We start from the raw sequence: 15,736 nt of genomic DNA, 5'->3' as shown, positions 1-15,736 counted from the left end.
TTTCAAAGGCTGCTGCTAACTTGGCATGCACCAGGAGCCTGTGTGTGTGAAGCTGCAGGGTAAGTGTTGCACGGGCATTGTGTTTGTGGGAAGCTGCCGTATTCCTCCTGCAGATTCCCTGAGCGGGAGGATCCCCACTCGCGTGCTGGAGTCCACACAGACTGTGCCTGTCCTCGTGGACTTGCAGCTGATCCAGGCATGTTCAACACATCTAAGGCATTTAGGGTATACAGCTGTTGTGGTTATCTATCCCCAGAGTATTTCTGCAGTGGGAACACACTAGGTCTGGCACTCCCTGGAAGCACAGGCTTGGCTATACACTGTCTGTCAGCAGGCATAGCAGAGTCAGTGCACCCTGAACCTCAGCAAACAGGGCTCAGCTTCCCAACACTTTGCTGCTTTGAAAACTTCATGCAGTGGATGAGGGTTTAATTCAGTGAAATGCTGAAATTCTGAGCACTTTGAAAGCTTGAGAAACTGGGAGTCAGTCAGCCTCAGATGGGTGGAGTGATGTGAATTGCAAACGATTTTGTTTTAGTGAAGCCAAAATTTCCTTTTCAAGGTCTGTAAGCCTCTGTAAAAAAGAAAAAAAAAGGGGGGGGGTAATTCTAAATAAAAGCATAGCTTTAAAATAACTTCCCCCCCCCTTTTATTTCTGTCTCAAAATAGTGTGCCAATACTGCAACAAATTAGCAAACACCTTAGCTTTCTTTAATATGTTAATTGTAAAAATTTTCTCTATCTCCTGCTTCTCATTCAGAATCTATTTTTATGGGCATCTGGAATCAAGGAATTTACAGTGATATTTATAAAGAGAATATATAAGCAGAACCTTCTTTCTTCTTGGAAAGATATTAGATAAATTTGTAAGAAACCAAGGTTCACTGGAAAAACAGTCAGAGTGCTGCTTTTGACTCCAGTATTGATTCATTGAGAATTAAAGTCTGTTCCTGAGTTTAATCCTCCTCTTCTTGCTAGTAAAAACAAGCAGCAGATGTGTGGGTGGCAAGCATAAGAGCAAGATGTGGAGCAGAGGCAGCTACACTGATGCCACAGGTTGGGACTGAAAAGCATTTTCATTAGTAACCCCCAGAAATGTGTGTGTTTATTTTCTGAAGATTTTAGCTGTGCCTCTGGCTGGGTGTGCAAAAGCTCCCCCTGCACAGGAATGTCACTGTAGCTAGTGCTGGCATGTCCTCGGGTCAGAAAGGCAAATGTGCACCTTCCTAGCTGGGGCTAAAATGCAAAATTCCATGAGCAGGGCAAGGGGACCATGCAATGTCAGCAAAAAGGGAGCAGAGGTGCTAATTAAACAGCTCCTCCCTCTCTCAGGATGAGCTTCCAAATCGATGTTGGCATCCTTGCATATGCATGAGGAAACAAGCAGCAAGGCTTCAGACCTAACTATCAAATCACTGCACCCTCAGCATCAGCAATGGCTGGGAGAGGGTCCGGGTTTGGCCACCCGGAGCACGAGGGTGCACCGCGGCCCTGGCACTGACCCATCAGGGTCTCCCAGAGCATTTCACCTTGCACAGGTGATCCTGGGGGCACACAGATTTTACTCACAGGGCATCTCAAGTAGCTGTGCAAATAAGTGTCTGCTGAGAGTTCACTCCTCATCAGGCTAGAAGGCACCTTTCTCTCCTGTGAGCTTTTCCAGTTCTTTGGGTATGGCACTGGATCCCTGCTTTGCTCCCAAGCAGGTCAGTGGTCTCTCTTGCTGGGCAGCAGCAGCAGGAGCCACACAGTTTCTTGCTTCTGTTTGATATCTTTGTCAGGGAAGATTAAGCAGCTGCTGCTTTTTTTCCTGTCCTTGTCATGTTTGTTATGGATTGTTAATGCTCCCTGCTTGACATACTGAAAGGAGCTCATCTCCAGCAGATGCTGAAGGTACATCCTCCAAAGAGTGCCAAGGCAGTCTTAAAAAGCACTTCAAAACACTCAATATTGGAAGCTACTTCTAAAAATTTTGTTGTTAGGCTTGGGTGGTTGGCCCAGAGTTGTGCAAGGTGGCAAGTCAAGGTGGGAGCCTGGGGTGTGTTTCTGAATGACTGGTGGTACCGTTCCAGAAAGCTCTGCTCTGACCCTGGGATTCAGGGTGTCTGTGTGACCCCACCATGATGCCTGTGACAATCCAGCTCCCTTGGAGCATTTCTTCACCATTTTGTTCTCAGGATTGTCTGCTGTGTCTTGCCTGAAACCGCAGGGAGGGCAGTGGATAGGGATTCCTCTCTGCAGTGTGCTTTCTAGTACAGTATCACTGCTGACACCTGCAGTAGCAGCCAGCTGAAGACTAATGGTTTCCTGCATCTACTTTTAGCATTGTCTGCTGCTATTGTTCACTTTTTGGAAAGATTCAGCAGCTGGGAATCATTTCAGAGAGTCTGCCTTGCCAGATCCAGGGATATGAGTCCCACTTGCCATTGCCAGGCAGCTTTTAATGGCTAGATATAAATGCTTTTCTCACCCAGGAGAGAAGTCCCAGACGGTATTTGAGAAATGCTGGAGATGATAGGCTTAGGCGGACACTTGTATGGCCCTTCTGCTCTCGGAATGCCCGAATCTGCAGGGAGATTTGTTGACATTGGTGGTTACATCAGAGCTGGAGTCAGCCACGCGGCGCCTGTTCAAGCGAGATGTAGCGTGTTGCTGTATCCCCACGCGGCTCCGAGCGCTGAGCTAAGGAAGCGCTGGCTGGCAGGAGACAGCTGCTCCTGAGCCCGCTCCAGCAGCAGACAGTAATGAGGAGAGTCACTATCTCTTCCTCCTCTTACACCGAACAGTAAAATCGTGTCACTGCTTGTGCCTAATGTTTTGGGAAACATGCTTAATTGAGAGGTTTTGAAGGAAAATTCCTGAGATTATCCTCCGAGCAGCATTTTTCCGGCCATGTGTTAGTCAGAGCTGAATCAGAGGAGTCGGATCCTCTTGGTCCTCTTGGCTCTCAGCCTTTCCAACCCAAGTGCCAGTTAATACTAACATTGCAATGAACTTGGGCTCGGTGCGAGCCGAATCAAACACCCTACCTCAGTCACAAAATAAGCAGGATATTCTTTGGACTGTGGCAGATCAGACACTGCGAAAACATCGGAGCCTTGGCACACAGCTGACGCCTCCAAAAATGACATTTCTTTCCAGTGTCTGATTGCTTGTTTTGATCTCTGCTGATGAAGATGGATGCAATCAGGGAAGCTGTCCCTGGTGAGCAGCTGGGGATATAAAACCAGAAGCCATTTTGCACAACCTGATGGTAAGTGCTATGCAGTTCTTGGCTCTAAAGAAAGCAAAGGCTGAGGAATTTCTTGAACTAGTTTCCTACTAGTTTGCTGCAGGTTTGTGTCAGAAACAAGGTCATGAGCTGGACAGAGCAGAGGTGCTCCTTTGAGCTTGAAATGGGCCCGAACAAAGACATTTACATTTCTTTGCTTCCTACAAAGCAACAGGAGAGCAAATGCATGCCATTACTGCCAAAAAATCAGTCCCTTCTTTTTATTCCTGTGAACTCTTGTATCATCTGAATGTATTTTATGATGGAAACTTTACCAGTAGGAATCTGGTTTTATGCAGCACTAACATACAACCGTGTCCACGCTCTAAGAAACACTGTTTATCTGCAATGACCATCCTGTGGCATTACCTCTTGTTTAGTTCTTCCTCTATCGTTAAAGCAGAACCCAGTGACTGGGTTTGCAGATCAGGCTGTGTAATAATCACCAATAAATCTTGACATTTTAATGGTGACTGCTGTACTTTGGGCATACCTCTAATGATGTTTCTTTAAAAGGGCTCTGGTTTATCAAATGTTGATGGTTAATGCTGTTAAAATGTCAGACACGTGCAGCCTGGTTCTGGCACAAATTCCATGGCGACAGCATTGCTCTCTGATAATGTATATCATTCAAAGTTATAGCGTTGCTAAGTGCATTCCTCTCTTCTACTGCTCTGTAGCAGCATTTCAGCACCTGATAGACTGTACCAAGTCCTGAGTCTATGCTGTTTCCAGAGCTCATGGCTGTTAAATACACTATACCAAAGCAAACAAACATTTCCCTGCTGAAATATTTCCTGTAAAATCTGGTTCTAATGCTATTTTTAATACAATCGCTGAATTACATGTGGTTTGAACCCATCATTGTACTTTGAGCTGTATCACCTTTACGAAAAGTACAGACGTGTTTTGCATATATACACTGCAAAATCTGCTCAACAAAATCCTTGCTTCTTCCATGTCATTTTCTCATGTGTTTTTTTTTTTGTTTAGCTTATATTAACAAGTGACATGAAAAATAACATGTGTTTTTTGCCCTAAAGAAATTGGGGCACCCTGGAGTTTTTTTCTATGCTTATTTTTGCGTCAAACTAAGTGGTGTGATACATACATTTATCCTGTTTCATCAGTGGGATGTGACATGACAGCTACAAATAAATGTCTTTGATATTCCTCAGACACTGGCTTATATGATAAAACCTAAAGGCTCCAAGGACTACATGTGAATTTTAAACAGTGCCTTATGAATACAGAAGTGGGTGTCCTTGCCTCCCTGTGAATACACATGTCAATAAATTGTCATGAGCCTGAGGCAGAGCTGCAGAATCAATCACCGGAGACCAGAGAGAATCACATTAATTCTAACTTTGACTTTCATGACACTGCTTGTTTGTTTTTGCTGGGGGTTGGCTATGGAAGAAACAAAAACAACATTAGGTAGACTGGTTTCAAAAGCAGCTTTTGGTTTTGCAAGAAAATTCTGAGCTGGCACACCAAACAGACAATATTTTCTTAGATCTGAAATCTAAGAAACTGCAGGCTTCAGGTTGGAAGTGTGAGTACGGTTTATCTCAGGGGTACACAAAACACCATTGCTAAAAATGTGTGGGTAGTTCGGGGGGGGGGAGAGGTGCCGCCGAAAGGTTACTTCGCGAAAATCTGTCACTCTGCAAACGCCTCCTCTGTTGTGTTTCATTACTTTTTAGCACGCGTGAATATGCAGCCCTAGAGAGTCCTGACACTGGATGTGTTTATACCACATTCCTAGGGTGTTTTTGGTTACAGCTGGTGGCTGCTTTCTGAGTGTCTATTTGGATTCCTGAGTGGGTTTATCCTAAACCAAACAAAGGGTTAGGAGCTGCCCATGGCTTCTCTCTCTATTCGGGCTGGTCCCTGAGCAGTGCAAAGGTGTTCTCAGCCATCAAGCTGAATGGGAGTGGAAGTGATCTGGCATAAAGCTGGATATAACCTCCTTTTTTATTATTTTGTGCAGTGAATGAGCTGGAAAGCAAAACAAAAAAAAGTGACATTTCCTTAATATTTTTTTTTTTTCCACAGGTATCCATCCAGAGAACTAAAAATCCTGAACAATGGCTCTACCTACCTCCCAGTATCTGGCTGGAAAGTTCATTTATTTTCTGTTTGTAGTCTCTTCAGTAAACACAGGTAAGTTTTCTTGCCATGGGGAAAAAGGGCATGGTTTATAATGCTATTTTTAACAGGTTTGGACTGAGCAGCTTTTCGCTCTTCTTTTTATAAGCGTCAAAGACAGAGTGAGAAAACTCAGGAGAAAAGCAGTTTTCTGATGGGCCAACATTCCCAGCTGAGGGTAGCTGGAGTGGCAAAGACTGAAATTTCTGAGCAGGTGAAAGAACCCTCAGAAATCCCTCAGACTCTGCCACACATTCTTAAACCAAACCCAACAAACTGCCGCAAAGAAATAACAAAAGAAACCTCAGGTCCTAGTAGCTGTGGCTGAGGGAGGTGAAGCTGAATATTTTGCTGTGTTGCCCTAGCTCAGATGAGGGTGGGACATCCCTGTCCCTTGGGTTTTTTCTCTTCCAAGTAGTCCTGTTACAAAGCAGTTGAGGGGAAGGGGAAAAGGGGAGCTTGATTTCCATATTCTATATACAGCTAATTTGGAGGTTTGTATTTGTTTAAAACAAAGAGACCATATGTCTTGCCCCAAACACCACAGCTGCATGAAGAAACCTTCCATTGTCATGCTCAGGCCCTTTTGGTCAAGAAGCAAACATTCAGTTAATTCCTCATGCTGGGTAGAATTTGCACTTTTATTTAAAAAATGACAATGAGAGTAATAATCAAGCTGTCAAGGTAGCTGGACCAGCTGGCAGAAGATGCTCAGCCTGACGGTGTCCTTGGCGCAGCAGATGTGGGTGATGTGCACAGCTCCTGGTACAAATTGGTTAATGAAATTGGGAATTTGGGTCCTTTGTTCTGGGTTGCACTGACTTTTGCTGATTGTCATCCCAAACATCAGCATAAATTCCTCTTGATTTCCCTTTAGGCTTCACTGTCTACCTCTCTGTTTCAAAATAATGAATTTGGGGGCACAAGCCATCTTTGGATACTGGCATAATCAGTAAATGGAAAAATGAACAAGTTTTTGTCCTGTCCACTTCATCTAGCTGATAAATTATACCTCTACATTTGAATTGATTCTTTTGGCTTTATATCACTTCTCATCATAAGCAAATTTTTCTATTATCCTTATTCCCAGAGAAAAAACAGGTCTTTTTTTTTGTTTTTAATTTTATTGTCAGTGTGTATTATAGTTATATTTGAACATCTAAACCCTGTTTCCTGTCTGAAATATTTATCTTTTCTCACTTTTATTAATTCTGTGTGTCTTCTGGTAGGAACCCAGAAACACCTTCTTATTTTTCTTAATTACTGTAAATCAGAAAAAGTGGCCCCACATTACTGATACATTTCCATCTTTCAGCTGGCACAAATGGTATCAAAATCAGTTCCTGGATGTTTATCAGTATCTGACTTGCTACCTGGTAGATTATTGGCCCTCTCTGATTTGATTTCTTAATGTATATGGAAAAAGTTTGCAGAGAGCCAAGGCATATGTAGCCCACATGAAACATCCCTTGCTTACCTTGAATAGATGGTATTTAATGGGGCTCTGGAGGCATTAAGGCTGTGGCCGGTCCAATTCTATTGTTTCCTTAAGACATGAAGCTGGTGGAGGAATGTGAGAGGAAACTGAGTGCAGATGGACAGATTTTGTTTCTGTTTCTGTGGAATCACAGATGTCCTTCAAGTTTCAGAGTGGCAGCATAAAACCAACTGGCTGTCAACTACACTAGCACCAGGAAATGTTTCCTTGCACAGATTCACATCATTGTCCTTTCCAATAAGTGAATGCATCAGTATCTGTGGGGCAAAACCCACCCAACTTTACTATATTAAGTGCCAGAGACATAACCTGCTGAGGTCAAGGTGTTTATCCCATGTCTATCATCACTGATTTGTCAATCCTGTCGTTTTCTCTATGGTGCTTTTGTTAGAAAGCTGGTGAGAACTCCCAGCCATTTCTAAAAGCAAAGGGCTCATTGTTCAAACTTCCACTGACCTCAGCTTCCTAGGATTAGGAAGGGTTCTACCCTCAGAAAATATGCATCACACATGAGACTCTCATCGCACTTTTGTTGATTAGAGTAAGACATGAGGCTCACATATAGACTGAGGTGTATCAGGGAAATATTTTACCTTAAGTTAATACTTACAACATGAGACTCTTGGATTTGGTATGAGCTGTTTAGACTAACATGTCATGGCAGCTCATCATCAAATTAGTGTGTGGAGACTGGTGATGTGTGATCCTAAACTGAATGAATCCTTATTGCTTCTGCCTGGAAAAGCTCACAAACATGTACACACTCTCTTGTGAGATTCCTGTTGCTCTCTCTTACTAGATGTACTGGTAATTCCTTGGTGTTTGGTGTTTTCACGTTAGTTTGAGCTCTTTTATTTTCCATCTCCAGTGAAAATACAGAATGCAACCACATTTTAACATCTTTACCTAAAATAAAGCAAGTGCTTTGGGGGCATTTTTAAAGGTAGTAGTTGTTTTATTCTTTCATCAACACCTTCCCTGGGCTTGTGAAAGGCTTTGTGTCTGGATGGTATGAACAGATTTGAATGTCACTGCAGGAAGGGCTCAGTTACAACCCCTTCTTCATAGTTTTCTAGAAATCCCATCCTTTGCAAGGCTTCTTTGCTTCGGGATTTTTCCATGCTTCCAGAAAACAGAAAACCATACAGCTTAAGCTGCTGTTTGTTTTCTTTTGGTCGTGACCCACATGTACTCTGCTGCACTGAGATATTGCTGTGTTCCAGAGGACCAGCAAAGGGGGGTACTGGGAATGATACTGTAAAGATGCCCAGATACAAAGCTTTCTGTCCCACACCAAACAAATGGTAATTGTCTTCACTCTCCATCTCTACCCAGCAGAAGCAGCTGTCACATGTCCTGACAAAGATCCTGAGTTAGAAAACTGGAATCCAGGTCACAATGAAGAAAACCGTGTTGAAATCAGTAATGGCAGGAAGCTCCTTCTCTCCTCTTCTGCGACTGTCCACTCTATCCACATCACCAGTGGAGGTAAAACGTGCTGGTGGCAAGGCTGGGTGAAGTCTACTTTCCACTGTGGCTGCCTGCATCACTCTGCACCACGCTGGGAGAGCTTCCTGCTTCTTGCTGAGAAGTGGGTGGCTACTGGGCAAACACAGCTTTACCTCAGTCCCAGGCTGGGTGGCAGCCGAGATGCTGAGACTCTTTAGCTGTTATAACCAACCTATTTTCTGTCCTTTCTGGAGAATTTACAAAAGTAGCTCAGTAAAATGATCAATTCTACTTCTGTGATTTGATTCAAAAGCATTTTTTTATTAAATCACTGGTCTGATAACATCATACTACAATAGTTGTATTCTCAGGGCCTCAGGACAGACAAATGCATATGTGCCTCCAAGTCTTCAAGGAGAGAGTCATAGTGTTACTGCCATTAATAGCTTTTATTCATCTTAACTCTGAATTTCTTTCTCAGTTTTGAACGAGTCCTCCTCCACGCAAATCTTAATTGCATTCTTCAAGACCTGCACTGAATAGAAAATGTGTAATGTCTTCAGGATTTGTATTGAGAGCTGTTTTGGGTGGACGGGCAGAATTTTTCAAAAATTGAGATGAGAGCCCAGCACTGGGTTTGGCACAATGATACCACAACCTCTGATGAGCTGCTGTGTGATAAAGCAAATGTTGTAACCTTTTCTACTTAGGAAAACTGGTCATTAAAGACGATGTGCAGCCTATCACTCTGCGTACCAGACATATACTCATTGAAAATGATGGAGAGTTACACATTGGCAGTGAGCTGTGCCCTTACCAAGGCAATGTGGATATCATCTTATATGGGCGGTAGGTATGCATGTTAAATATTATCTTTGAACTTTCTAGGATCTCTCCTCCACATCAAGGGACAAAAAATGTTCCTTAAAATTACATTTTCTTGGATATCGGTGCTCTGTGGAAAATTCAGTAACTTTTTAGACAATTTAAATGGTCCATAAAAATTGATGCAGGTGTGGGTTGTTTTTTTTACTCTTCTACTGGGATATGAACACTGGGATGTTTGGTCATGCCAAAGAATCAGCATGTACCTTCCCACCACTCAAGATGATTTTCTAGAATAGGTTTAAAACCTGTGGATTTCTTTTAGTCTGAAAATTCTCCTCCTTAAACATCCTTTCTTTCTGCATGAGAGTGGTGAGCTGGAGGATAATACCTTTATGTCTTGCAGATTGCTACAGGATCTCTTAGAATTTCAAGGATGCCAAATTCATATTTAACAACCACTAGACCTCCTAGCTCCTGGTTAGGGTCCTAACTGCCTCCAGACTTCAAAAATACAGATGTGTCGCTCAGTCTGGGCCCCAGGCCTCCTCTGGCCTGGGTAAAATGAATATAGCATGTATAACTCGTGTTCCAGACTGCTGTTGGTCTTCAGTAGTTGCTAGTACTATTTAAAATAATTTATTTTCTGTACAATGTGGGTAGCTGCTTGGAGTACCTGAAAGAAATGCTCTGCAAATCACGACACTTCTCCCCTCAGGCCATAGCAGCACAAGGAGAGAGGCTCCTTGACTGTCAGATACAAACCCAAACCTTTGCTCCCTTCCTGCTGCAGAGCCGATGACGGCAGCCAGCCAGATCCTTACTTTGGGCAGAAGTATCTTGGAGTAGGTAAAGGTGGCACTCTTGAGATCCACGGAAAGAAAAAGCTGTCCTGGACTTTCTTAAACAAGACTCTTCATCCTGGTGGCATGGAAGAAGGTGGATATTACTTTGAAAGGAGCTGGGGCCATCGGGGTGTCATTGTCCATGTTATTGACCCAAAGACAGGGGCAGTTGTCCATTCAGATCGGTGAGTGACTTTTTGACTGTCTGGATGTGAGGATCTTTGGGGATGGGTTGGGGCCAGCATCTCAGCAAGCTCAGAAACACACATTTTAGCATCTTGCTCAAATGGGTGTTATTGCATGTCTATTCAATTCTTTCTAGATCAGTAATCTCCAAAAACAGAGAGTTAGTAGTGGTACTGCCTTGCTAGTCTGTCAACTAGAGTTTAAACAATTTGGCTTAACAGAAATCCCTCATGTACCCTGTTAGATAAGGGCTTTTGCATTGGGATAATATCATTACTGTAAACAATACAAAAGAGTAATTTCTTAATAGCAATTGCTTTTCAGTACATAAAGGTGTAGTGGTCACTGAAGTAAATGCTTATGGGTGTTTTTATCACTTCAGGTTTGATACCTACAGAGCAAAAGAGGAAAGTATCCGTCTTGCCCAGTATTTGGGCAGAGTTGCGAATGGCATGATCCTCTCGGTTGCAGTGAACGATGAAGGATCCAGAAACTTGGATGACTTGGCCAGGAAAGCAATGACCAAACTGGGCAGCAAGCATTTCCTCCACCTTGGGTTTAGGTATGTGCCAGTCCTGCCAGTTCTCCCAGCACAGAGGCTTTATTATTTTCCTGAGATGTCCAAATAGTTCCACTCTCTCAAAGGCACAAAGTTCTTTCACATGGGAAGAAAAAAAAAAAAGAGGGAAACTTCTCAATCTGAAGTTTTAGCAGTTAATTAGATAGTTTCAGATGCACTCAGTGTCTGTACTGGGTATTTTTGCTAGCAGATTGAGGAATAGCATATGATTCACATTAAAATAGATGTTTTTCAAATTATTGTTCCCACAAGTTGCGTATTCCAATTTATTTTCAAGCCATCCCCCAAAGATTTAAGAGGCATATTTTTACACACACAGTGGATTAGATGGGCTGAACATTAAGGAGGATAGAATAATTGCTGTGCAGCCCTGGCTAAACACATATAGACATACATACAGCACATTCTTCAGCTTGTCCAATACAGATTTGGGGACTTGTGCAGCAAAGAAATTTAGCAAGCATGGATTTATGCTGTGGACTGTAAATACTTTTATGGCCAAAACAGTGTCTGTGTTGGCACACACACTGTTGAGAATACTTGCTATTTACCCAACTGTAGCCATTATAATTTTTGTGTTTATCTGAATTTATGTAGGCTTTTTTTTTTATGAGGCACTAAGAGGGTGACTGCAGAACACACACACACACAGACACACAAAATCTGCCTTGTAGGGAGAAGTGATTCAATACAGCAGTCTGTGGAAACAGACATGTGTCAGCTGGGCACACACAGATGGAGTAAAATTTGGGGTGGTTGATGAAGAGGTTGTCTCGAATGCTACATGGACTCCTGTGCACCAGACAACACATTTCAAAGAATCAACAAAGGCTGCAGAAATGGTCTCCAAAATCAGGCAATCTCCATCAGTGCAATTCTTGCTCTCAAATATCCAGACCCCATATTAAAGCCCAGTAGCCTGCTGGGTTTTTTTCCAAATACTGGAATTAGGGAAACAGAAAATGATTTTTGAAAATTATACTTTTTTTCCCCAGTTGTTCAACAGAAAAAACTTGATGGGTTTTGCATACGTTTACAAAAAGTAAATAGTACTTTATGTTTTTGGGCTGCTGTGGTGTTTTAATGCAAGTTTCTCACCACTTTGCCATCAATGCTTATAATGGAAATGACATAGAAATTTATCCATGGAAGTGTGACTTTCAGCATTTTTATTGTTTGCAGTCAAAAAGCTAATCCTTGCCATGCTGTTATCTGAAATACCACAATATTTCATTCTATAAATTATTAAGACATTGTGGGTACAATAATGTGGTACTAGTTGGTCAACACTGTCTTCCACCAGCATAATTGTGTGTGGAAAAATGTGTGGAAAAATATCTGGTATGTTATTTAAAATGTCGTATTTTTAGGAGTGTTCTCAGAGTTTAGGTTCATCAACTCAAAAAAACCATTGTCTGGATGGCAGCTGGGACCAGACTTAGAAAGGCTGTTGGATTGCACAGTGGAAGACAGGCAGATTTGTCAGGTGTATCCAACCTTTTCTCCTTGAGCACATTGAACTTCCACTTCAGTGTAACAAGATTTAGATGTACTGGTTTACATTTCAGACGCATCTATAGCTATGAATAAGGATGCACATACCTGACTTTTTGAAATTTTTTGAAGTACCTTATAAAAAACAATGCTCAGAATGAGAAAATGACACACACATGTACAGACTTTAATCTCTCTGACCGAGGAAGGCTCTGGCTGAGGAGAGCCAATGGATTTTTCTTTCTAACCTGCCTGTCACCACTCACTGCCTGGCACTGGGGTTTGCTGGCTGGTCCCACTGAATCCTGGCTGTCAGACCTTCTCAGCTCCTTGCCAGTGGCTGGGGCTGGCCATGGGCACCACTCAGACAATAACAGTGTAAGCCCCGGGCTCAGGAAATTTCAGTTTCACATTTTGTGAGGTGCCACTTGAGTCAGGCTATTGAGCCATACTGTATATTGTGTTGTTTTCTGGGTAGGATGTTGGTGGGGGTTATAGGGAAAAATTCCTATCTCCAGTTGCTCCAAATTCAACCAGATGGTAAAGTTGTGCAACTCCCCCTCGCTGTAGCAGAGCTGATGAGCAATGCTGATTTATCCAGAAATGTTTCTGTGGTCCTGGCATCTCTTTTCAATTGCCTGATTGCTGAGTCCAGAGCACTAGGAATGAAAGGAAAATCTTGCATTCCTCCTTTATTGTTGTCCTTTCAAAAAGTGTGTTTACTCTTACAGTGTGAGCCTTTTTTTTTTTTATCTTTTAGTAATAAATGAAGAGAAAGCCTTTTTGCACTTGATGACATAGTTGTTCTCTTTGGAATCCCACCCAAATATCACCAGTTTGGCTCCGGACTTGTTAGTCGCTTCGTTTTGTATAGCCCAAACAGATTGCATGTGTCCTTATATGTCAGGGTTGAATGACTTTAAAACTATTTTTAGTGGTAAAATAACTGGGAGAAACAAGTATTTTAACACATGAAATGGGGCCAAACCTTGAGTTGCAGAACTAAATAGCTTTTATTCTTTAGATTGTTTTTGCGGTATCATTTTTTTTTGGTCATGTTTCAAATTTGGTGTACCAAAACATTAATAATAATAATAACAACAAACAACAACAACAAAAAATATCTATCTTTACTGCTGAGCGATAAAGTGTCCTTCCTGCCCCCATCCCCCTCTCTCCCTGGATGGAGATCACAGCCTGTCAGTGCCTTTGGCAACTGGCGCACAGGCAAGTTTTCCAGCAGGAGCATCTGGCTCGCTGGCAGGCTCCCGAGGCAGTTGTGCTGGCAGCTTCCACTGAGCCTGGCCTGTGCTGGGGCTGAGGACACGCTGCTGGAACTCCCTCTCCTTGAGCAGCCGCGTCCAGCACATTTCTGGGGCCATGGCACAGCACGGGGTGTGCCAGTGCTCACCCAGAACCTGCTGCTCCCCAAGCCCGGGGCTGGGAATCCCAGCAAAGCCCAGCTCACAGCAGTGGTGATTTGTGAGTGTTTTAGTGGCTCTCTGTCAATGCCTGCATGTGTTTTCTCCTGGAGTCCCAGGGTGGTTTGGAACTTGGCTTATACCAGCGAATGGTCAATATAAGATGACCTGAAGGACTCAAGGGTAAATCCTGATGCAACTGAAATGACTGGATATTTATAACTATAGATCTAATGATCTAACCTATGGGAGGTTTTGCTAAATTCCCTTCCACCCTACCACCCTAAAAGCATATTTTTTTATTCTCTAAGTCATTAAGAGCAGATATGCCTGAACTACTCCTATTTTGAAGATAAAAATTCCTCCTGACCCCTACTAATTGGGTTCATCTCCAAGGTTGGGAAGCAATTTACTCCCTGTATCCATTGCTTTCTCATCCATGTGGTCATTCTCCAGTGATAGCTATTGAACCCATTCAATCAATAACCATCAGGTGCTTATGAACCAACTTCTGACATGGGATCAGATTTGAATAGACAATTCAGAGTCATAAACCTTCATCTCTGTTCAGTGTTCAAAATAAGGAAACTAGATATGCAGAGACTATTTAAGTATTTTTTATTGTCCTTTGCCAGCCAGTCTGTCTATTAGAAATTCTCATGGGTCATTCCAAACACATTGTGATATACAAGGTTTCAGCATGAGCTAAATTTATTTAAGCAGAAGTGGTTTCTTTTCATATTCTTCAGTGTATACACACACACAAAAGATTTATTTTCAGGCTCCCCAGGGAGTTGCCTGTGTCCCATGGGTCTGTCACACACAAGTTTCTTTAATCACTCATTTAAAAAAGAAACACACTTGTTACAGGAGTGTTTTAAGTGGGGATTTGTCTTCAAACTTCCTTCTCTTTTGATATATTTACTGAAGAAATATAGAGTGTTAAGATATTTTTAATTTTAACTAAGCTGCCTGTGACACTAATCAGACTGTTTTGAATGTGGTGCCCCTGAGAAATGTAAGAACACAGGGCTATGAAAAATACACATCTCATACTTGACATAACTCGATCATTTCTCATTTTCCAGGCACCCATGGAGTTTTATTACCATTAAAGGAAATCCCTCCTCTTCTGTTGAAGACCACATTGAATATCAAGGTATTTAATGCACAAAATGCTGGCTTGACATGATCTCTGGAACTTACTGGAGTTATGGCTGAGATTATTTTGGTTGATGGTGTTTCCACTTGCCACTGAATCACATTGAAGTTTTGAGGAATTCACGGTTTGACATATTTATTTGAATTCTCTCTGTACATATTGCTTCTTTCCACTAACGCAGCTGAAACAGCTGAGTGGGGGATAGCTTAGGTTATCCAAATCCTGATATAAGAGGTGAGATTCTACACCAGTGTAAATCCATGTAACTTTGTTGAGCTCAGACACTGCCTCCCTTAGACACAAAGCTATGGAACAGACCCAGTTCGCACCAGTTGAAAATTTAATCTGTGTATCCTGAATTTGTAGCTTCAAATCCTCCTGTGAAACCATTTTCTTGCAAGCTGAACACTTTTGAATCTGTCTTCTCATGACATTAACAATATGGCTTGCTACAACATCAAATAAAAATAGCAATATATTACAAATAATTGGGAGGTTTATCTTCTCTTGATTTTTGCAGATTTTTCCTCCTGATTATCCAAGCAGTTATAAAAGTGTCTGAAGCCTCATTCCAAGATTAGTAAATTTTTCTGGATGTTGTGTAGGGCTAATTTTGGATAATGTAGCCAAAATATTCAAACATGCACACAGACCATTACCTTTTCAGTTCTGACTTTTATTGATTGCATTCAGTGCTTGTACCAAGGTTTGGTTTTTTTTTAACAGGTCACAGAGGGTCAGCTGTGGCCAAAGTATTCAAACTATTCAAAGCTGAGAACGGAGAACATTTTAACGTCTCTTCGACGAGTGAGTGGGTTCAAGGTAAGAGGTCTGAGAGCTATTTAACTCAGTAG

General features: G+C 42.2%; 1 protein-coding gene across 5 annotated transcripts in view; it reads left to right on the top strand.

Moving 5' to 3' along the window:
* The window catches only part of CEMIP (cell migration inducing hyaluronidase 1), a 113,057-nt gene that overhangs the window by 52,378 nt on the left and 44,943 nt on the right, over nt 1-15,736 (top strand). For 2 of the 5 annotated variants that reach the window (XM_051796946.1, XM_051796943.1), the window contains exons 2-8: nt 5,330-5,437; nt 8,256-8,408; nt 9,080-9,218; nt 9,988-10,224; nt 10,608-10,787; nt 14,809-14,879; nt 15,609-15,704. In XM_051796946.1, coding sequence (XP_051652906.1) covers nt 5,362-5,437; nt 8,256-8,408; nt 9,080-9,218; nt 9,988-10,224; nt 10,608-10,787; nt 14,809-14,879; nt 15,609-15,704 — 952 coding nt within the window. In that variant the 5' untranslated portion in view covers nt 5,330-5,361. Of the gene's footprint in view, nt 1-1,966; nt 3,254-5,329; nt 5,438-8,255; nt 8,409-9,078; nt 9,219-9,912; nt 10,225-10,607; nt 10,788-14,808; nt 14,880-15,608; nt 15,705-15,736 lie in introns of those variants that run through there. The other 3 variants (XM_051796944.1, XM_051796945.1, XM_051796947.1) reach the window with 3 other exon arrangements.

This window comes from Manacus candei, unplaced genomic scaffold (genome assembly GCF_025592945.1).
Source record: "Manacus candei isolate 608988 ecotype Guabito, Panama unplaced genomic scaffold, ASM2559294v1 h1tg000046l, whole genome shotgun sequence".
Lineage (NCBI taxonomy): Eukaryota > Metazoa > Chordata > Aves > Passeriformes > Pipridae > Manacus > Manacus candei.
The sequence above is the reverse complement of the archived record's forward strand: the minus strand, read 5'-3'. Positions and strand labels throughout refer to the sequence as shown.